Genomic DNA, 23,143 nt, shown 5'->3' with positions numbered 1-23,143 from the left:
ACACGGGCAAATGGGACTCTTATGGATGGAGCATCTTAGTCAGCATGGACAAGTTGGTCCGATGGGCCTGTTTCCGTGCTGTATGACTTTGACTTTAAATCGCATGAGCTTGAGCCACCTGTGAATAGCTCTCTTGTATCTTGCTTTTGGTGTGTGACCAAATCTGGCTCTAGGTGTGTGACTTCAAATTTCTCCCATGCCCTAGGTTTGCTGTCGCCCTCCGACATTGAGCTAAGCGTAGATCACTTGAACAGACTGATCCTTCAGGAGGACAACCCACAGGTTTGGTGAGTGTATTTGGTTGTTATTCGATCTCAGTCAGCACAACTATAAGGTTCTTGTTATAACCTTGAGTATAATCCGATTTTCTTCTATCTCAGTACGGACTTTGGACTTTAGACTCTGACTCTGGTACTGTTGTGCTACAATGCTGAAAAATATATTGTGCACTCTGTATTTTTCCCTTCGCTCTACCTATTGTAGTTAACTTTGGCTTGATTGTATTTGGGCATCGTATTATCTGATTTGATTGAATAGCACGCAAGAGTCAAGAGTGTTTTATTGTCATGTGTCCCGAGGTGGAACAATGACATTCTTGCATGCAAAACAATGCTTTGTAAAAATTGCCTGCAAAAAATGCTTTTCCTCAACACAGGACAATAATAAACCTAAACCACTCACCTTGGGACTGGAGAGTTTAAGTAGATTAGACCTGTACTGTGGCTGCTGCAGTATAATGACATTAATTTTAACTGAAGACAGGATTGAGCTATATATTGACTGCTGCAGGAACTTAGTGGGTCAAGCAGCATCAGGGGAGGGGGAAGGAATTGTTGATATATCTGGTCGAGACTCTGCTCCAGACTCTGGCAATAAAACCTTGGTGCCATCCTTGCTATTCGTGGCTGAATATTTGCTGTTGATTGTGCGTCTCAATTTCACTTTACGTTGGTGAAAATATTTGATCACGCCTCTGTGTCGTGCCTTGGGACACTTTGAAGGTGCTTTAAAAAATGCTGACTTTGTTTAACCTTTCTCTCCTCAGTGCTGCAGCGTTGGAAGCCTCTGCGTCCATATCTGCAATTCATCCCTCTGCCTTCATCAGCAAAATGGTTCCAGCATTGACAAGAGAGCTGAGCACTGGTATATCTCACTGCTGCATTTAATATTTTACAGTACACATTTAGCATTGCATACATCCCACTAAGGCAGTGGTTCTCAACCTTTTTTCAGTGATGTACGCCCTGTGAAATATTTTTTCAGCCAAGTACCCCCTAACCAGCGCAAAAATATAGGCCTACATATATGTAGGCCTATATTTTAAAATCTCACGTACCCCCTGGAGTGCCTTCACGTACCCCCAGGGGTACGCGTACCCCCATTTGAGAACCACTGCACTAAGGTATACAAAGCTATGTAGTGCTAAAAGACCATTAATAGACCAAGCACGATCCAACAAGCACAATCTAGTTGATTGGATCATGTTGTACAATGGGAGGCCATTTGGTCCATTTTGCCTGTATAGCTGCGCAGTGGTAGAGCTGCAAGCTTGCAGTGCCAGAGACCCGGATTCAATCTTGACCTCTGCTGCTCTGCGAGAACTGGCGTGACGGTGCAGCGAGTGACCCGCGTGTTGACTGTGCAACAAGTGACTGGTGCGTTGACATTACAGAGCCCATGGAAACGAAGGACGACATGGAGCAACCTGCACTGACCAGGCACGTTATGCACCAGCGCAGTGTGCGGGCTCTGGCAGCCATCTCCACCCATCCCAGCGTCGTGCAGAAAACCGTCCCGGTCCTGTTGAAGCATCTGACCGATTTACAGAAAGGTGAGTGTGATGGAACAAGTTCCAAGTGATCGGAGGGGTTGTTGGAAGTTTGAAAACTTTGTTCAAAGTGGCACAGTGCCACAGCTGGTAGAGTCGCTACCTCAGCGACAGGGAACCGGGTTCAATCCTGACCGCTCGTACTGTCTGGGTGGAGTTTGCACAGTTTTCCTCTGGTTTTATCCCACATCCCAAACACGTGCGGGTTTAAAGGTCAATTGGCCTCTGTAAATTGTGTAAAGATGAGAAAGTTGGATAAGATAGACGTCAGTGTGAACGGGTGATCAATGATTGGCACAAAATGCTGGAGTAACTCAGCGGGTCAGGCAGCATCTCGGGAGAGAAGGAATGCGTGACGTTTCAGGTCGAGACCCTTCTTCAGGCTGATGTCAGGGGAGAAGACGGGACAAAGATAGAATGTAGGCAGACAGTAAAACTAGTGGGAAAACTGGGAAGGGGGGAGGGGATGGAGAGAGAAAGCAAGGGCTATCTGAAGTTAGAGAAGTCACGGTTCATACCGCTGGGGTGTAAACTACCCAAGTGAAATATGAAGTGCTGTTCCTCCAATTTGCGCTGGACCTCACTCTGACAATGGAGGAGGCCCAGGACAGAAAGGTCAGATTGGGAATGGGAGGGGTAGTTGAAGTGCTGAGCCACCGGGAGATCTGGTAGGTTAAGACGGACTGAGCGGAGGTGTTCAGTGAAACGATCGCCGAGCCTGCGCTTAGTCTTGCCGATGTAGAGAAGTTGACACCTGGAACAGCGGATACAATAGATGAGGTTGGAGGAGGCACAAGTGAACCTCTACCTCACCTGGAAAGACTGTTTGGATCCTTGGATGGAGTTTAGGGGGAGGTAAAGGGACAGGTGTTGCATCTCCTGCGGTTGCAGGGGAAAGTACCTGGGGAGGGGGTGGTTTGGGTGGGAAGGGACGAGTTGACCAGGGAGTTCCGGAGGGAATGGTCTCTACGGAAAGCAGACAGGGTGGAAATGGGAAGATATGACCAGTAGTGGGATCCCGTTGGAAGTGGCGAAAATTTTGGAGGATTATATGCTGTATGCGACGGCTGATGGGTTGGAAGGTGAGGACAAGGGGGACTCTGTCCTTGATACGAATGGAGGGGAGGGGGAGTAAGAACGGAGCTGCGAGATATCGAGGAGACCCTAGTGAGAGCCTTATTTATAATGGAAGAGAGGAATCCCCGTTTCCTAAAGAATGAGGACATCTCTGTTGCCCTGGTATTGAACACCTCATCCTGAGTGCAGATGCGGCATAGACGGGGGGGATTTGGAGTAGGGGATAGAGTCTTTACAGGAGGCAGGGTGGGAAGAAGTGTAGGCAACATAGCTATGGGAGTCAGTAGGTTAGTGATCAATGATTGGCTTGGACTCAGTGGACCGAAGGGCTTGTTTCCATGCTGTATCTCTGAACTAAATGAAAACCTCTAGTTATTCTCTCTTTGAATAACAATCATAGGAGCTGTTAACAAAGCAGGCAGAATTTTCTGTGCCATGGAGAGGCTTGCAAAACCACTTCCCAGTCGTTGATTAGTGAAGGTAATGCAGTGGATAATGGGGTGCATATTCATAGATCTCAGCAAGTGGCAACACAAGTCAATCTAGTGGTAAAGAAGCTTGGTTTCATTGTTCATGGTGTTGAGTACAAACGTTGGGAAGTAATGTTGCAGCTGTATAAGACTTGGGTTTGGTGTGTGGTGTAGAGTTCTGGTTACTGTATTGCAAGAAGGATGTGGAGGCTTTGGAGATGGCATTGACTTGTCATGATTCTGCCTGGGTTAGAGGATGTTGGCTCCAAGAAGAGGTTAGACAAATTTGGATTGTTTGAGGCTTTGATATGTCAGGCAGTCGGAACCTTTTTCCAGGGTGGAGATGTCAAATTTGGAGGGTATAGCTTCCAGGTGAGAGGGTGAAAGTTTAAAGGAAATTTGAGACAAGTGTTTTTGGAGTGGTAGAAGCATATACTATAAATTTAACAGGCATTGAGATGGGCAATAGAGGAATAAGGACCTTGTGAGGGCAGATGGGCTTAATTTGCAGAAGGACACAAAGGACAAAAAGTGTCCTTTTTTCGGAATCAGAAGTTTGGATAGGCACAGATATTGTCAGCCGAAGAGGACTGTTCCTGGAAGAACAAGAAGGCAAAGCAGGGCAAACAAGAGTCAAGAGAGTTAATTGCCATGTGTCCCAGATAGGACAATGAAATTCTTGTAAGCATATTCTGAAGAAGGGTCCTGCCCCGAAACGTCACATGTCTATGTTCTTCATGGGTTCTGCCTGACCCGCTGAGTTACTCCAGCATTTTGTTTGTTTCTTTGGTATGAACCAGCATCTGCAGTTCCTTGTTACATTGGGGCAAACTTATCGATTGTCAGAGTAAACAATATCTCTTAACTAATCTGTCCTTTGCTGTTCCTGTGATGCAGCGTTCTCCGCTTGGTAAGGGCATGGAACACCTAAAATGGCCCAGTTGTCAGAAGAGCAGGGTCACATGCAGGAACAGAGGGAGGGCAGGGTAGGGGCTGGTTAGCAGTCGGTTATAAATAACATTGGGTTAAAAACAATGAATCTAATTCTTGAAAAAGTTGGGAGACTAGGAGGAGAATATTGTTTACCCTGACAATTATAAGTTTGCCCTGCTTTGCCTTTTCATTCTTCTAATGGGAGAACACCTTCAGATGAACAACTGGGGGAGAAGGAGGAGATTATTTTGTGGCCCGGAATATAAAAGTTCGGCTTTATAAAAATTTGGCTAGGCCACAATTAGTTTTAGTTATGGAGGTACAGTGTGGAAACAGGCCCTTCGGCCCACCAAGTCCGTGCCGACCAGCGATCACAAGTACGCTCATTCTATCCTACAAACTAGGGACAATTTACAGAAGCCAATTAATCTACAAACCTGCATGTCTTTGGACTGTTGAAAGCAACCGGAGCACACAGAGAAAACCAACGCGGTCACAGGGAGTACGTGTTGACTCCGTACAGACAGCAGCCATAGTCAGGATCGAACCCGGGTCTCAGGTGTGCCACTCTGCCACCCCAAAATCAACTGCAATGTTGTGTACAGTTTTGGCTGCAAGGTGAAACTCCAAGGCGACTTGCGCTGGAATCCTCATATCCAGGTAACGGGATGCTTAACGCTGGCCTCCTCTTTTGCAGAGAGTGCCGACTCCAAGGGAGACGTCGCCATCCTGACGTGCCAGAGCCTGCAGCTGGTGGTGGAGCAGTGCAAGGATGCCGGTGACAGCAGCCAGTACTTCCACCAAATGGTCGTTCCCTGCCTGCTGGGGCTGGCAGTCCAGGCATCGATCCAAGGCAAGTCTCATTACCAGCCACACACGCACACATCAGCAGCGGGAAGTATCTCGCTTAACAGCCCTCTCGACACAAGAGAGAACTGTTTAACTTGACTTGGAGTTTTTGCCGCAGATTGTTTATTGCACTGTTTAACTTTGTGGATGTAATTGTTCCTTTCATCATCTGTTATTATAACAAATTAAATGAGCTACAGTAGTAGTTGAGGCAGGTAACATAACATTTAAAATAGCGTTTATTACCGAAATGCTGGAGGAGTCCAGTGGGTCAGATCTTATCTCTGGAGAACATGGATTGGTGACGTTCAGAAGAAGGTCGTCAGAAGAAGGGTCTTGACCCGAAACGCCACCTCTCCATTTTCCCCAGAGATTCTATCTGACCCGCTGAGGTACTCCAACATTTTGTCATTTTAGGTATAAACCAACACCTGCAGTTTATTTTAATTATATTTTATAACATTTCCAAAATATTTGGACAGGTACATGGGTAAGAAATGATATGGATATAAGGATATGGACCAAATGCGGACAAATGGAACTAGCTTGGATCAGCATAGTGTTATAGACAATAGGTGCAGGAGTAGGCCATTCGGACCTTCGAGCCAGCACCGCCATTCAATGTGATCATGGCTGATCATCCACAATCAGTACCCCGTTCCTGCCTTCTCCCCATATCTCTTGACTCCGCAATCTTTAAGAGCTCTGTCTAGCTCTTGGGGCCGAAGGGCCTGCTTCCACAATGTCAGACTCAGACTCTAAATACTAAAGCTCCAATTAAATATGCTATCTGTTTCTGCAACATAAAAAACAAACTGCTGGAGGAACTCAGCGGGTCCAACAACATCAATGAGGCTGAGCGATGTTTAATGTCTCGGGTCAAAACCCCATGTCTGGAGTTCCTTGTGTCTGCCGCAGGTTTCTAATTTCCATTAAACAAGAGGAGGCTAATCAGTGTTCTGGCTTTCTGACAAGAGTCATTCTCCTTGTTCTCTCTCAAATGTTTTCTTTTCAATTATTTATTTATTCAGTATCCTTTCAAAGCTGTTATTGATCCATCGAGAAAGTTAATTTGTTTGGGGTCATTGAACATGTCTATTGTGCACACACTCAAATTAACCCTCTTGTTCCTTCTGCACATATTAGGTTTGCTCTTTACTGAAACAACCTTGTTTACTCCAGGGATGTTTAGGGTAATGGGGAGAAGGCAGGAGAATGGGGTTGATAGGGAAAGATAGATCAGCCATGATTGAATGGCGGAGTAAACTTGATGGGACGAATAACCTAATTCTGCTCTAACTTATGAATTCCAGCTGTTTTTGTTTTTTTTGTGTTGAAGGTAAATCCCGCACAGGCTAGGAATCCAACCTGTGACTGTAGACTGTCATGGGGACATACAATAGAATCAGGGGTAGGCCATTTGGCACCTCACCTGCCTTTATTTCAATGTAAAAGAACATAAGGTCTATTTGGAATAATTCGGTGGGTCAGGTGGCAGATGCTACCTGACCCGCTGAGTTACTCCAGCAGTTTGTGTTGTATCTGTGGAGATCAACTGAGTTAACTAACGTTTCAGCTCATTGCCCTTTCATATGAATTAAAAATGTATCCAGAACTTTTTCTGCTAATAATGGGAAGTCACTGACCTGAAAAGTTAAATTTTTCTTTCTCCTCTGATGCTACGAGACCTGCTGAGTGTTTGAATTATCTTGTTCCTTCAAAATGATAGGATCCGCAGTTATTTGCTTTCCCACAAAGCTGTAGATTTGTAACTCTGGTAATTTATATACTTAGTCACATCTTCTGTATATAGAGGAGGTGGTTTAAATCTTAAGTTTATTCTGAAGCACAGACTGATCAATAACATGACTCCCATCCAATTCAATGAATGCCTCATTGATGTGTCTGAATCTGGCCTTCATCCCAGAGTACACTTCCTCAGCATTTATTTTTCTGTAATAACCAATTAACTGTGGGAATGTTAATAGTGAGCACACATAATCCTGGCAGTGGCTCCGTTCCACTTCTGCCATACTTATTTTTGGTGATGAAATGCACTGCACTTCAGATTTCCCTTTTCCAAAATAATGCTTTGGTGGGACAAGACTGAAGCCAGGAGACATAAGAAACTGCAGCTGCCACATTACTGAGCAACAAAACCCAAAGTGCTGGAGGATCCCAGCAGGGTCATGCAACATCGTGGAGGGAATGGACAGTTGACGTTTTGGGTTGGGAACCTTCAACTATTTGAGGTGGAGGTATCAAAGATGGGAGGGCATAGGTTTACGGTCAAAGGGGGAAAAAGTTCAAAGATGTGCAGGGCCAGTTGTTTTAGTGGTGGGGACCCAGAACGTGTTGTCAGAGGTGGTGGTGGAGACAGATACAATAGTGGTGTTTGAGTCTTTTGGATGGGCACATGGATGTGTAGGGAATGGAGGGATATAGATCGTTCAGGCAGAGATTACTTTAACTTGGCATCAGAATTGGCACAGATATTGTAGCCCCTGTTCCGATGCTGCTCCATGTTCTACATGCGATTGTTCTTTATTTTGTTTCTGAAGCCTCTGCTGTAGGATGTGGTTCTGAAGTCCCACTGGGGGTCTTGTGTGAAGAAAAGGTCATTGCAGCACTGGGGACTGTGATCAGTACTGCCTACAGTCACAGACAAACAGAGTAAGTGCTCACTATTTCTACACCCAGCTAAATGCAAGGAAATCCAAACAGTTGCCTAACTTCCCATCCCTCCTAACTTCCCCTTCCTTTCTTTTCCTTTGCAATTTCCTTTGCACCTGAATGTCATTGGCTTGATATCTACTGTAGAGAACTGTACAGAACCGTCAAAATGGAACAGGATCAAGTGCGGCTATGTTCCACCCATTCCCCTTCCCTCCCACTGCCATGCGCTCTCTGCGATTTAATATTCCTACCAGAAAGCTGACTCTACCACCTGTACAGATCTTCCCCAGGCTTCGAACACTTGGCTTGTGTTCAGCCTATTACGGGCGTTTGGGGAAACCAGTGGAATGGATTTGCGGGCTGCTATTGGGCTGCAGGCATCGAATGGCACATTGAAACTCTGAAGTCGTATTTCCGACGTGAAGTATTGATAGGAATAGAGCCCCACAGTCACCTGGGCGGAATCTACACCAGAGAGCGCTAGCATTGGCATTCCAGATTTGGTGCAATGCACACAGTGAAAAACATTTGCACTCCCTATCGCACTGGGAGAATGGTACCGCTTGTTTGCAGTCTTTGTACAAATGTTTTGTTTTTTTGCCGAAAGTACAAGCTTCAATGTTGAAACTGGACTTTGAAACCGTTCCTTCCCTCAGGCAGACCAATTATTCTTCGCTTCCTGTTTCTCCATTTTACGGAAGCTACGACTTCTCTCTGATCTCGCTTTCTTATCAGAAGCTGGGTGTTGCCCCATCAGCAACATGTTCCCCAAACTCTAGCCCACAGAATGACAAAGTGCTGGAGTAGCTCAGCAGGTCGGGCAGCAGCACTGCATAATAAAGGACCAGTTTCACCCCGGTCACTCCCTCATCACCCCTCTCCCATCAAGCAAGAGGTCCAGAAATGTGAAAACGCACACCTACAGATTCAAGGACAGTTTCTTCCCAGGCAACGGAACCATCCTATTACCAACTAGAGAGAAGTCCTGATCTCCCATCTACCTCATTGGAGACCTGTGAACTATCTTTAATCAGACTTTTCTGGATTTTATCTTGCACTAAACGTTATTCCCTTTATCCTATATCTACACACTGTGGACAGCTTGATTGTAATCATTTATAGTCTCTTCACTGACTGGAGAGCATGCAACAAAAAGCTTTTCACTGTCCCTCGGTACAGGTGACAATAATAAACTAAACCATGTTATCCAGAGATGCTGCTTGGCCCGCTGAGTTACTCCAGCACTTGATCTTTCTCTGAAATGTCATGGTGAGCGACTACACTATAGTAGACTACTAACATTGGACATAGCACAGGGATAGGCCTTTCAGCCCACATTACCTGTGCCAAACTTACCAATGTAATCTCATCTGCCTACACATCGGGTCAAGATATTTCACCAACCATTACCTTGGGTGACCAGAACTGGGAAATAAATACCAACCTTGCCAGTGATGCTAGTATTCCAGTGGTGAATCTTTTTAAAGAAAACCATAGCCGCTCGTACAAATTTGTTTTTGAACATCCTACCATTCAGTTGTATTATTATTATTTTTGACGACTAACCCCAGTGCTTTCTTTCTTGCTTGGTCTCTCCTTAGGCTGGTTTCGAGAACAATCTCGCAGGTCGTTGCCTTGTTTCTTGACGGGAATGACTCCTTCTTGCCTGAAAATAACCTCAGTGGAAAGTTCCACCCTTTTCATGTGAGTACCTCTTTTTGTGTTAATTACCTGGGATCATGTAGCTGTCTAAATGTTTCTTAAATGTTGCGGTAGCATCTATCTCAAATACCTCCTCCGGATGTTTGTTCTATACATCCACCACTATTTGTGTAAAAATAATAGTTGCAGCTCGGGTTCCTGTTAAATCTTTCCCCCTCAACTAAAACATATGTCCTCTGGTTCTTGATTCCCACTACTCTGAATAAAATAGTCTGTGCATTCTATAAGATCACCCCTAATTCTCCTGCGCTCCAGGGAATAAAGTCCTAGCCTGCTCAGACTCTCCGTATAGCTTGTTATTGTTAATTTATTTAGAGATGCAGAAGGGAAACAGGTCCTTCGGCCCACCTAGCCTGCGCTTGGTCTCCCAGTACACACCAACACTCCTACACACTCGGGACAATTTACAATTTTTACCGAAGCCAATTCATCTACAAACATGTATGTCTTTGGAGTGTGGGAGTCAACTGGAGCACCCGGAAAAAACCCATGCGCTCATAGGGAGCATGTGCAAACTCTGTACAGACTGAATCTGTAATCATATGGAACCTGGGTCTCTGGCACTGTAAGGCAGCTGCTCTACCGCTGCACCACTATTCCAATTGTGAACATATTGCTCTATTCTCTGTGAATTGTTATTATCTGGTTTGCAGCACCACTCTGAGGTGTTTCTGAGTACTGCATGTAAAACACTCAGCTGATGTTGGATTCGATCTGTCCCTTTCAATGAGCTGTTTTCGGCCCTCAAATGGAGGGCAGTGTTTCGGGAGGCGACACGAGTGACTGCAGATTCTGGAATCTAGCACACAAGGAGAGACCATTTGTTGTAGGGATGAGGCTTAAAAAACTCTAAATTTGGGCAATTCCTGTTCATTCCATTTGCCAGTGAGCCCGACACCTCAAAAACAGTATTGAATTTAGCCTGTTAACTTAGTGTCGAAATGGGCCCTTCGGCCCCGAGTCCGTGCCGACCAACAATTTACCCCTTACACTAGCACTATCCTATACACTACACTTGTATGTAGTACCATGGGTGGCTTGATTGTAATCATGTATAGTCTTTCCACTGACTGGTTAGCACACGATAAAATATTTTATTTGTACCTCGGTACATGTGATAATAAACTAAACTAAAGATAATTTACAGAAGCCAATTGGCCTACAAACCTGTACGTCTTTGAAGCGTGGGAGAAATCCGGAGCACCCGGAGGAAACCCATGTGGTTGCAGGGAGAACGTACAAACCCCGTACAGCCAGCACCCGAGATCAAGATTGAACCAGAATCTCTGGCGCTGTAAGGCAGCAACTCCACTGCTGCGCCATTGTGCCGACTTTGAGATGGACTTTGTAGCCTGTAACAAAGTCTCTGAACTTGGTGTCACTGTGTCCTCTCCATCAATGCACAGTGTCCTGATGAGATGGTTCCAGGGAAACCCTGTTTTTAATTTGATCATTGGATGTGTTTGATATTTGGAGTGTTTCACAAATCATTCAACTTGAGCTATCACAGCAGTGCCTTCCTTCATCTGTGGAAAAACAATCCAACAATACACCAATACAAGTTGAAGACTTCAAATTCTCACCAATATATCCTGACTGGACCAAAGCACTCCGCATTCATGAAGGTTAATGAAGGTTTTTCTTCCAGAAGAGCGGCGCAGCGGGTAGAGCTGCTGCCTCACAGCGCTGGAGACGCGGGTTCAATTCTGACCTCGGGCGCTGTCTGTGTGTGGAATTTGCATGTCCGCCCTATGACCACGTGGGATCCTCCAGGCGCTCCGATACCATATCCCAAAGACATGCGGATTTGTAGGTTAATTGGCTCTCTGTAAATTGCCCCTTGTGTGTAGGGAGTAGTTGAAAAAGTGGGATAGTGTGAACGGGTGATGGTTGGTGTGAACTCGATGGGCCGAAGGGCCTTTTAACATGCTGTAACTATTAATCAATCGATCAAATTCAGCCTCGGGATGTAAATTCATTCTGTCATCATACGTGATGGTGAAATTCCAAATGCTTGATGTGAGTGGTGTAACAATGTTTCTCTTTACAGATTCCCAGCCCCCCGTGGCCACAGACCCAGTTAATCACTCTTCTGCAAGCAGCTGTTTGTTCTTTGCCCAAGAATGTGAGTACATTATTATTTTGACATGATCTTAATTCCAGTCAATACAAGGTCCTCCTTGGTCTGGTCTGATTGCTCAGTGTCTTTGGAACCAACAGCTGGAGAAAGACGCACAGTGCTGGAGTAACCCAGCGGGCCAAGCAGCGTCGCTTTTTCAGGGAGGGTCCCAACCTTAAATATCACCTTTAGTTTAGTTTATTATTGTCACGTGCACTGAGGTACAGTGAAAAGCTGGGTTCAGACAACTGAACTGTCCTCTCACATGCGAGAGAATGGTCCTGACATCCCATCTACTTCATTGCAAATCTTTAATCAGACTTTATTGAACTTTATCTTGCACTAAGCGTCAAACCCTTTATCCTGCATCTGTACACTGTAGATGGCTTGATTGTAATCATGTATAGTCTTTCCGCTGACTGGATACGATACGATAAACTTTATTCATCCCCTGAGGGATATTTGGTCTGCCGACAGTCACGACACACAACAAGAAACACAAACTTGAAATTAAAAGTGAAAACAAAAAGAAAAAGACAAGCGACTGTTGACTGGCTGCCGTATGCACAGCGCCTTCACCGGAACAAATGAACAAACAAACAAAAACAGACTTATCCCCAGGGCAGAGGAGTCTAAACTACAGTGCCCCCCCCCCCCCCCCCCCCCACACACTGGGTTCCCCATTGTTCTCCCACCGTCCCTCACGCCGGCCCCCCACGCCGGGTCCTCCATTGTTCTTCATGGTGGCCCCCCCACGCTGGGTCTCCATTGTCTTCCCTTTCTCCCTTGCGCTCATCGACCGCTGATGCCCCCGCTGCCACCGCCGAGGCTTCTTTGGCCCAGACAGGCCTCGCCACCCGGCTTCACCGCAGTCCCCTGGGAGGCCTTCGGTTGTCGTTCTGGTTGTCGGCGGCATGGTTCTTCGGCGGGTGGTTCGGGTACACTCCCGCCGCGCGCGTGGATCCCCGGTACACTCCCGCCGCGCGCGTGGATCCCCGGTACACTCCCGCCGCGCGCGTGGATCCCCGGTACACTCCCGCCGCGCGCGTGGATCCCCGGTACACTCCCGCCGCGCGCGTGGATCCCCGGTACACTCCCGCCGCGCGCTTGATCCCCGTACACTCCCGCCGCTGCGCGGTGTATCCCCGGTACACTCCCCCGCGCGCTGTGATCCCCGGTACACTCCCTCGCTCTCTCGGTGGATCCCCGGTACACTCCCTCCTTCGCGCGTGGATCCCCGTACACCCCGCCGCCGCGTCGGTTTTATCCCGCTTACACTCCCGCCGCCGCGCGGTATCCCCGGTACACTCCCGCCGCGCGCGTGGATCCCCGTCCACTCCCCCCGCGCGCGTGGACTCCCCGTACACTCCGCCCGCGCGCGGGATCCTCGTACAACCCCGCCGCCTTACCCCGTCCACTCGCCTCGCGCGACGTGGATCCCCGGTACACTCCCGCCGCGCGCGTGGATCCCCGGTACACTCCCGCCGCGCAACTAAAAGTTTTTTGCTGTACCTCGGTACACATGACAATAATAAAATAAACTAGTGTAGATGAGGCATCTTGATCGGCGCGGGCAAGTTGGACCGAAAGGCCTGTTTCCATGTTGTTTGACTGCCACTGATTATCGTTATTGACTCTTCGTTGACATAAAGAAGCAGCATAGTGGTAGAGTTGCTGCCTTTTGTGCCAGAGACCCAGGTTTGATCCTGACTATGGGTGCTGGTTGTGCAGAGATTACACTTTCTCCCAGTGACTGCGTGGCTTTTCTCTGGGTGCTACGGTTTCCTCCCACACTCCAAAGACGTACTGGTTTGTAGGTTAATTGGCTTTGGTAAAAATTGTAAATTGTCCTTTGTGTGCAAGTGTATGGGGGTGATCGCTGGTCGGCGCGGACTCGGTGGGACGAAGGGCCTGTTTCCACGCTGTATCCCGTCTAAAAGGGATAGGTCAGAGGTAAAATCTCATTGCTGACTTTGCTGATGAAGTTGCTGAGACTGTGCACCTTGTATAATTGTAGGTGGTGGTGCCTCAACAAGAGAGGCTGTTGGCCCAGCTGATCGAGCTGTGTTGTACCAGCAACCACCAGTTCACCTACACCTCAGCTGCCAAATGTGTCGCTGGCCTTATCAACAAGTATCCCGCAGGTGAGAAGGAGGGAGTCTGGTCACTAACGTCCTGCCCGATCTCTGATCCAAACCAACCCATTCTGGATGCAAAAATTAACACACAGTGCTGGAGTAACGCAGTGGGTCAGGCAGCATCTCTGGAGAACATGGATAAGCGATGTTTCGGGTCGGGTCCCCTTCTCTGCCACAGAAGGTAGTTGAGGCCAGTTCATTGGCTATATTTAAGAGGGAGTTAGATGTGGCCCTTGTGGCCAAAGGGATCAGGGGGTATGGAGAGAAGGCAGGTACGGGATACTGAGTTGGATGATCAGCCATGATCATAATAAATGGCGGTGCAGGCTCGAAGGGCCGAATGGCCTACTCCTGCACCTATTTTCTATGTTTCTATGTTTAGACTGATTGTAGTTGGGTGGATAAAGATGCAAAAGTGGAGGCAGAACAAAGCCAGACAAGTGCAGAAAGGTCCCGACCTGAAACATCCACGTTCTCCAGAGATGCTGACTGACCCACTGAGTTCCTCTAGAACTATGTATGTAGCTCAAGATTGCAGCATATCCAGTTCCTTGTATCTCAACCCCATTCTCCAGCCTTGAACCAAGTGCACAATGGATCATTCTTCATCAACCAAAAGACAGAGACACCATCCATTAGAGTCATAGAGTAATACAGCACGGAAACAGACCATTTGGCCCAACTTGCCCATGCTTGTGATAGGCCCATATACCCTCTAAACCACTCCTGTCTATGTACCTGTCCAAGTGTCTATTAAATGCTGTTATAGTGCCTGCCTCAAACTACTTCCTCTGGCAGCTCGTTCCATATGCTTGTGTGGAGAAAGTTGCCTCTCGGGTTTGTTTTAAATCTTTCCCCTCTCACCTTAAACCTAAAAGGAGGTTTTGGTGTTGCATGCACATCTCCATCACCATCGTTCTGCGGTCGGTTCCCAGTATTCGGGGTAGCAATGGAGACTGTCGGGGTAAACGGGCTTGCTGTACCGTTCATCCTGCAGCAGGGTAAATAAGCACGGTCCTGATGATAAAATGGAGAACAGCAGAGAGGCGTGGTTGGTGAAGGTCAGATTGGAGGGATGGGATGCAGACAAACGTAAGGCACGAATGTTTTGCCAAGGGGAACTGCTTTTCAGCCCCTCTGTGCCATCTATAATAGGCTGGTGAAGCCAGGAGCTAAACTCCCTGGTTCGCTCTCTTGTAGGTGAACAGTTGGACGGTGTCTTGCGAGACGTGCTGAAGAAGATGGACAATGAGCTCCAGAGGAACGGCGGTGACTGCTCTCAGCCGAGCAGCCGGACACGGATTTTCACCTTGTTGCTCTGGGTAAGGGGATTGTACACAACATCAATTGTGATAGATATTTCTCTCGACTACAAGTCTTTCACAAGCTTTGTAATACATCAAAATGCCTTGCAACCAAATGGGGCAGCACAGCAGCGCCACAGGTAGATCTGCTACCTCACAGCACCAGAGACCCAGGTTCGATCCTGATCTTGGGTGCTTTAGTTGTTTGAGGAAAAAGGCCCTTCGGCCCACTGAGTCCTTACTGCCCAATGATCACCCACATGCACTAGCACCATCCCACACACTAGGGACAATTTTTTCCGTAATTAATAGGCAATTAATCTGTCTTTGGTGGGAGGAAACCAGAGCGTCCGGAGAAAACCCATGCAGTCACAGGGAAAACACACAAACTTTGTACAGACAACACCCGAGGTCAGGATCGATCCCAGGTCTCTGGCACTGTAAGGCAGCAACTCTCACTGTGCCACCCTGTTTGGTTGCAAAGCATTTTGGTGCATTTTAATGGTTGTGAAAGACTTTTACTGTGCTGTCTGTGCGGAGTTTGCATGTTCTCCCTGTGACCGCGTGGGTTTTCTCCGGGTGCTCCGGTTTCCTCCCACATTCCAAAGACGTGTGGGTTTGTAGGTTGATTGGCCTTGGTAAATTGCCCCCTAGTGTGCAGGGAGCAGATGAGAAAGTGTGACAACGTGGAACTAGAGTGAACGGGTGATCGATGGTCAGTGTGGACTCAGTGGGCCGAAGGGCCTGTTTCTGTGCTGTGTCATTCAATCAAGCTTCCGTGAGGTACAATACGGCTTCCACCATGTAATCTATGTTCTGGTTTTATTTCCTCAGCTAACTAAATCCCTTGTCTTACGATATCATCCTGTGGCTGCCGCACTGACTGATAAGGTAAGTTTCTCCAAGTTGCTTTAGACTAACGCAAGACCTATCATGAAGCCTTTATGCTGACTTGCAACATAGAACAGTGCAGCACTGGAACAGGCTGTTGGGCTCACCATGTCTGTGCTGAACACTATGCCAAGACCAACTCTTCTCCGCTATTTGATCATGGCTGATCTCCTTTTCCCTCTCAACCCCATTCTCCTGCCTTCTCCCCGTAACCTTTGACACCCGAACCTATCAAGAACTTGTCGATCTCCGCTTTAAAAATACCCAGTGACTTGTGTCCACCGCTGTCTGTAGCAATGAATTCCACAGGTTTGCCACCCTTTGGCTAAAGAATCTATTTATCGATGCCCCAGTTAAAAACACATACCTCCAAATTCAGGGACAGTTTCTTCTCGGCTATCATCAGGCAACTTTACCATCCTCTCACCAACTAGAGAGCAGTTTTGACCTACCATCTACCTCAGACTAGATCGTACTCTACTGGACCTTATCTTGCACTAAACGTTATTCCATTTATCTTGTATCTACACCATGGACGGCTCGATTGTAATCATGGACTAAAAATGCTGGAGTAACTCATCGGCTCAGGCAGCATCTCTGGAGAGAAAGGACAGGTGACGTTTTGGGTCGGAACCCTTCTTCAGGTCAGAAGAAGGGTTCCAACCTGAAAGGCCACCTTTTCCCTGAGATGCTGCCCGACCCGCTGAGTTATTCCAGCACGTTGTGTCTATCTTCAGTATAAATCAGCATCTGCAGTTCCTTCCTACAAATCGATTGTAACGGTGTATAGTCTTTCTGCTGACTGGATAGCAAGCAACAAAAGGTTTTTCACTGTACCTCGGTACACATGACAATAAACAATAAACTAAACTAGACTCTCATAACGGTACCTGCTTGTATCACAACTTGACATCTGCGAACCGACCTGATTGTTGTTTCTCCACCGCCCGGCCCTGGGTGTAGTTGATGGCGCTGCTCACCGACCCCGAGCTGGGAGCAGAGGCTGCAGACGGGTTCTTCCTGCTGGTCAGCGACTCGGCGGATGTGCTGAACAAGGCCACTCACGCCGACGTGCGCATCATGTACCGACAGCGCTTCTTCACCGAGAACGTCTCCAAATTAGTTCAGGGTTTCCACGCGGCCGGTAAAGGTGAGTAGTGCGCTTCCAGTCGCAGTTTGGCTTTGTTTAAAGACGCAACACGGAAACGGGCCCTGAGTCCACGCAAACCATCGATCACCCGTTCGCACTAGTTCTACACACTCACCTGGGCCATTGGGAACAACTTTGAGCTTTAGAGATACAGCACGGAAACAGGCCCTTCGGCCCACTGAGTCTGTGCTGACCATCGATCACCTGTACATTTTTTTACTTTTGTAACTTTGTCAGCGTCAAACATGTGACCACTCTCGTGTACTGCCTAGGCCAGGTCAGTTGTATCATTTTACCCGGTTGTATGCAAAACCAAGCATTTCACTGTAGCAAGGCTCATTTGACAATAAAGTATCATTGAATTACTTCTATCCTGCACACTGACCTGGGCCATTGAAGATGACCTTGAGTTTAAGTGATACAGCATGGAAACAGAGCCCTTCGGCCCACTGGGTTCACGCCGACCATCGATCAGCTGTCTCACACTAGTTTTACGTTATTCCACTTCCTCATCCAATCCCTACACACTAGGGGCAATTTACAGAGACCCATTAACCTACAGACCCGCACATCTTTGGGGTATGGGAGGAAACCAAAGCACCCAGAGGAAACCCACTCGATCACAGGGAAAACGTTCAAGCTCTACACTGACAGCACCCGAGGTCGGGATCAACCCCGTGTCTCTGGCACGGGGAGGTAGTGACTACCCGCTACACCAGTCAGCGGGTGTTTGGAAACGCAAGGGATGGAACAGTATGTTCACAGGCACTTGGGTACCCGTCACTGAAAGGCTATCAGTACAAATCAGGTGGACAAAAATGCTGGAGAAACTCAGCGGGTGAGGCAGCATCTATAGGAGTGAAGGAATAGGCGACGTTTCGGGTCGAGACCTGCTGACTGGATAGCACGCAACAAAAAGTTTTTCACTGTACCTCTGTACACATGACAATAAACAATAAACTAAACTAGTCTCTCATAATTGTACCATCGTCGCCTATTCCTTCGTCCATAGATGCTGCCTCACTTGCTGAGTTTCTACAGCATTTATGTCTACGTTCGATTTTTCCAGCATCTGCAGTTCTTTCTTAAACAGTACAAATCAGGTAGTCCACTGTCCTGGTGTCAAGTAGCATTCTTTCCCAGGTGGGAGTGTCTCTAACTGTATCCTGGGTGTCAAAGCAGTGCAATGACCAGCTCTGTGAACGTATGTACGCAGTGCTCAAGGGAATCTGAATTTAATCTGAATACAAGGTTTTAGTTTCTGAAACCGGAACTTGTTTCTATTCATATAATGAGAGGATGTTGCTATTGTTGTAAACCACCATTGTATTTGGAGGGAAGTTAGTGCTGACTGGCACTGCATGAAACAAGCAAAACACCAAATGCTGAACGAACGCAACGGGTCAGGTGGCATCTGCAGAGGGAATGGACAGAAGCTTCTGGTTGGAACCCTTCTTCAGACTAACCACAATCAGTCTGAAGAAGGCTCCCGACTTTAAGTTTCTGCCCATTTCCCTCCATAGATGCTGCATGACTAACTGAGTTCCTCCAGCACTGTGTTTAGCTCAAAATTCCAGCATCTGCAGCTCGGAAACCAATGCCCTGTCTGTGACTAGTGGCCCCCAATAACCATCTCTGAACATGAGGGCCCTGCTTAGCTCTTGGCACTGGTAAGCTCCAGAGTTGATACGGACAATCTAATGCTCACGACTGACTTTGGTTTGTTGCAGATAACAAGTCGAACTACCTGAAGGCGCTCTCCCATGTGTTGAACAGCTTGCCGAAGCAAGTTCTGCTGACACAGCTTCCATCGGTCAGTACCACGTAGTCTATCCAAGGACATGGAGGCCATTGAGCCATCTCCTGTGTGTCTGAGCTTATCATCCTTAACTTGAACCTTTTTCTTTTTTCCTCTGATCTTCCACCTTCAGCCCGTAGCGTAGCACAGCCCATCACGCAAACCAATCCCCTTTTCACAAACTCCATCTAAACTTCATGCTGTCTTAACAAGGCGACCAGCATAATCAAAGACCAGTCTCACCCCGGTCACTCCCTCTTCTCCCCTCTCCCATCAGACAAGAGACACAGAAGTTTGAAAACGCACAGCTCCAGATTCACGGACAGTTTCCTCAGATCGCGACCCGAAAGGTCATCTGTTCCTTTTCTCCAGAGATGCTGTGTTACTCCAGCATTTTGTTTTTGTCTACGTACAGTTGATTTCCCAGCTGGTATCAGGCAACTGAACTGTCCTCCCGCAGGTAGAGTGCAGTCCTGAGCTATCATTGATCAGACTTTATCTTGCACTAAACGTTAATCCCTTCATCTTTAATCTGTACACTGTGAATAGCGTGATTGTAATCATGTATAGTCTTTCCGCCAACTGGATTACACGCAACAAAAGAGCTTTTTACTGTACCTCAGTACAGCTGACAATAAACTAAACTTATGTGAGCAAATTGGATGAATGTAAAAGGTGTGAGAGTGGGTGCCTGCATGCGCCTGTGTGCTAGTCCTTACCCGACCGCCACTGGCCAAGGCTTGGTGGTCCTGTACCATTGGAGGCCACCTCGGTTGGGTAAGCGTGCGATGCTACTTGCACTGGAGCCTCCATTTGACGCGTGCTTACCTTTAACCGTTGCTCTTTTATCCTCAGTTGCTGACGTTGTTGCTGGAGGCCTTGTCCTGCCCAGACCAGGTGGTCCAGTTGTCCACTCTTGGATGCCTACATCCTCTGCTGCTGGAAGCCCCACACATTATGGGTTTGCACATAGAGACGCTGGTGAGCAAGCTGCTCCATCTGACCACGAGCCCTGCCATGGTACGTGCAGAGAACCGCACCACTCCCACCTTGATCCAATGCTGCTCTTCTTTCCTGCACGCTTTCCAAGCTTGTTCTTCATCCCACCTTTACGTAGCATTGTTAATCTGGGATCCCTTCTGGGGCCGAGTCCAAAATCTCACATTCACAGTTAATTCTAGGCCATCTGAAGACTGTTGTGATTTGACCCATCTGAATTATTTTGCTATATAATTATATTGTCTTGAAACCAAGAATTGTAATGCTTGTTTACAAAAAGGACACAAAGTGCTGGAGTAACTCAGCGGGTCAGGCAGCATCTCAGGACAATATGGATAGGTGACCTTTCGAGTTGCGATTCTTGTATCTATCCATGCTCTCCAGAGATGCTGCCTGACCCGCTAAGTTACTCCATCACTTTGTATCTTAAAAAAAAAATATTGCCTAGAATATTGTAAAGCTGTGCACAAATAGGGAGGGGCATTGCTGGTCTGGATAAAATTGCAATGACTTTGTTTCTGGACTAAAGTTGGACCAAGTGATCGGGAAGTGGATTAAAGTACGTGTATTTTCAACTGTCTCTGTGCTGGGGAGACCTTTTGACCCTTCCAAATCTTGCTCTCTGAATCTAGCATAAATCTTTACAGCCCGTTGTACTGTGCTGCAGTCATACAGCACGGAAACAGGAGACCCTTCAGCCCAAATCATCCATACCGACCAAAGTACCAAACTCAGCTTGTGCCTTACTGAGTGTCATAGGAAATGGGCCCAAATAGCCCAACATGTCCCACCTGCCTGCGTTTGGCCCATATCCATCTAAACCTGTCCTATCCATGCACCTGTCTAAATGTTTCTTAAACATTGCAATCGTACCTGCCTCAAATACCTCCTCCGGTAGCTCGTTCCATACACCCACCATTCTTTGTGTAAAAAAAAAAAAAGTTAACCCTCAGGTTATTATTAAACCTTTCCCCCTCTCAAAACAGGTTCTCAGATTCACGATTCCCCTACTCTGGGTAACAGGTTGATTCACCTTACCTATTCCTTTCATGATTTTGTACACTTCTATACGATCATCTCTCAACCTCCTGTGCTCCAAGGAATTGAGTTGATGATGGTTCTTTGAAAGAGCTCTTCTGTTAATCCTACCTCCTTGGAGCTTTGCAGCTACTTCCCAATTTCCTTTTTGCAAGTTCCCATTGAATCAAATTCCTCTGCCCTTTCAGGAAGTGGGTTCCAGACCATAGCAACATCATGTCAACCCATCTCCCCATATCCAGTTTATTCTTGGCAGCTATCTGGAATCAGCAAAAATGATTTTATATTTGAACAGTCAGCCAAGCTTTATTTTTTACCCTTTTTGTTCGCTTGCGCTTAATTTTTGTAAGCATCAGAGAAAAGATGGTTTGATGGAGTACCTCAGTTGGTCGGAACCCTTCTTCAGACTGATTCTGAACCTCGCCCGAAACCTCACTGATTCCTTTTCCCCAGGGATGCTACCTGAGCAGCTGAGTTACTCCAACATTTTGCGCCTATCTTCGGTATCAACCAGAATCTGCAGTTCCATCCTACACATAGAGATATGTTGATGTTCGGGAAGATCTGATGTTCTAGGTGTGGTATCATTGAAAGGATTGTTTACTCTCTGATGTTGGTCTGTCTCTGTTTTACTTGCAGAAAGTCCGCATTTCCTCTTTGCAGTGTGTGCATGCACTGACGAAACTGCCCTCGCACGTGGTAAGATCTGCATAGTTGTTCACCTCTCACTTCATTCACTGACCTTGCAATTTTGGGAGCACAGTGGCGCAGCGGTAGAGTTGCTGCCTTACAGCGCATGGGACCGGGATTTGATCCTGACTATGGAGTTTGTACGCTCTCCCCGTGACCGCATGGGTTTCCTCCAAGTGCTCCAGTTTCCTCCCACATTTCAAAGACGTGCAGGTTTGTAGGTTAATTGGTCTCTAAATTGTCCCTAGTGTCGAGGAGAGAACAAGTGTATGGGTGATTGCGGTCAGCATGGACTCGGTGAGCTGAAGGGCTTGTTTCCACTCTGTATCTCTAAAGGTATAGGTGGGCATGTTTCCCACGGCCTTGTTCTACTGGCAGATCGAGTCGGAGTCATAGAGTGATACAGTGTGGAAACAGGCCCTTCGGCCCAACTCGCCCACAACGGTCAACAATGTCCCAGCTACACTAGTGCCACTTGCCTGCGCTTGGTCCATATCCCTCCAAACCTGTCCTATCCATGTACCTGTCCAACTGTTTCTCAAACGGTGGTATTGTCCCAGCCTCAACTTCCTCCTCTGGCAGCTCGTTCCATACACCCACCACCCTGTGTGAAAAAGTTACCCCTCGGATTCCTATTAAATCTTTTCCCCTTCACTTTGAACCTATGTCCTCTGGTCCTCGATTTCCCTACTCTGGGTAAAAGACTCTGTGCATCTACCCGATCTATTCCTCTCATGATTTTATACACCTCTATAAGATCTCCCCTCATCCTCCTACGCTCCTTGGAATAGAGGCCCAGCCTACTCAACCTCTCCCTATAGCTTACACCCTCTAGTCCTGGCAACATCTTAGTAAATCTTTTCTGAACCCTTTCAAGCTTGACAATATCTTTCCTATAACATGTAGCCCAGAACTGAACACAATATTCTAAATGGGGTCTCACCAACGTCTTATACAACTGCAACATGACCTCCCAACTCAATACTCTGACTGATGAAGGCCAAAATGCCAAAAGCCTTTCTGACCACCTTATCGACCTGCGACTCAACCTTCATGGAATCATGCGCTTGTACTCCTAGATATAGGATAGAGCACGGCCTTGCTGTGCTACTGTGTTGAAGGCAGCCTTGGACTTAACCTGCCTTCCTTCTGCAGATTCTTCCCCACAAGGCCCGTGTGATCCAAGCTCTGGCCAAACCCTTGGACGACAAGAAGAGGCTGGTGAGGAGGGAGGCGGTCGTAGCGCGGGGAGAGTGGTACGTGTGGAACGGAGGGAGAATAATCCCTCTGCTTATTGTCCTTGAATGTCCAGTCTTTTTACTGCGGTCACAGGTGGGAGGGCAGGATTGAGTACCAAATAGCTGACAGCAAGTTTCCCCCACTGCTCTGTAATGTCCTAGAGGTATACTGCAGAGAAACTGGCCCTTTGGCCCACCTTGTCCATGTTTTGCACACTGGACT

The 23,143-nt window shown here is 47.3% G+C and overlaps 1 protein-coding gene across 1 annotated transcript in view; it reads left to right on the top strand.

Annotated features, from left to right (window-relative positions):
* mms19 (MMS19 homolog, cytosolic iron-sulfur assembly component) overlaps positions 1–23,143 on the top strand; it is a 59,081-nt gene that overhangs the window by 33,205 nt on the left and 2,733 nt on the right. The window contains exons 16-30 of the mRNA XM_033034126.1: positions 206–287; positions 1,046–1,143; positions 1,673–1,831; positions 5,006–5,161; positions 7,719–7,830; positions 9,435–9,537; positions 11,606–11,680; positions 13,692–13,818; positions 15,013–15,134; positions 15,951–16,007; positions 16,971–17,157; positions 18,888–18,970; positions 19,811–19,975; positions 21,632–21,691; positions 22,838–22,938. Of these exons, the coding sequence (XP_032890017.1) occupies positions 206–287; positions 1,046–1,143; positions 1,673–1,831; positions 5,006–5,161; positions 7,719–7,830; positions 9,435–9,537; positions 11,606–11,680; positions 13,692–13,818; positions 15,013–15,134; positions 15,951–16,007; positions 16,971–17,157; positions 18,888–18,970; positions 19,811–19,975; positions 21,632–21,691; positions 22,838–22,938 (1,687 nt within the window). The remainder of the gene's footprint in view (positions 1–205; positions 288–1,045; positions 1,144–1,672; positions 1,832–5,005; positions 5,162–7,718; positions 7,831–9,434; positions 9,538–11,605; positions 11,681–13,691; positions 13,819–15,012; positions 15,135–15,950; positions 16,008–16,970; positions 17,158–18,887; positions 18,971–19,810; positions 19,976–21,631; positions 21,692–22,837; positions 22,939–23,143) is intronic.

Source organism: Amblyraja radiata, chromosome 15 (genome assembly GCF_010909765.2).
Source record: "Amblyraja radiata isolate CabotCenter1 chromosome 15, sAmbRad1.1.pri, whole genome shotgun sequence".
Lineage (NCBI taxonomy): Eukaryota > Metazoa > Chordata > Chondrichthyes > Rajiformes > Rajidae > Amblyraja > Amblyraja radiata.
This window is presented reverse-complemented; position numbering and strand designations above follow the sequence as displayed.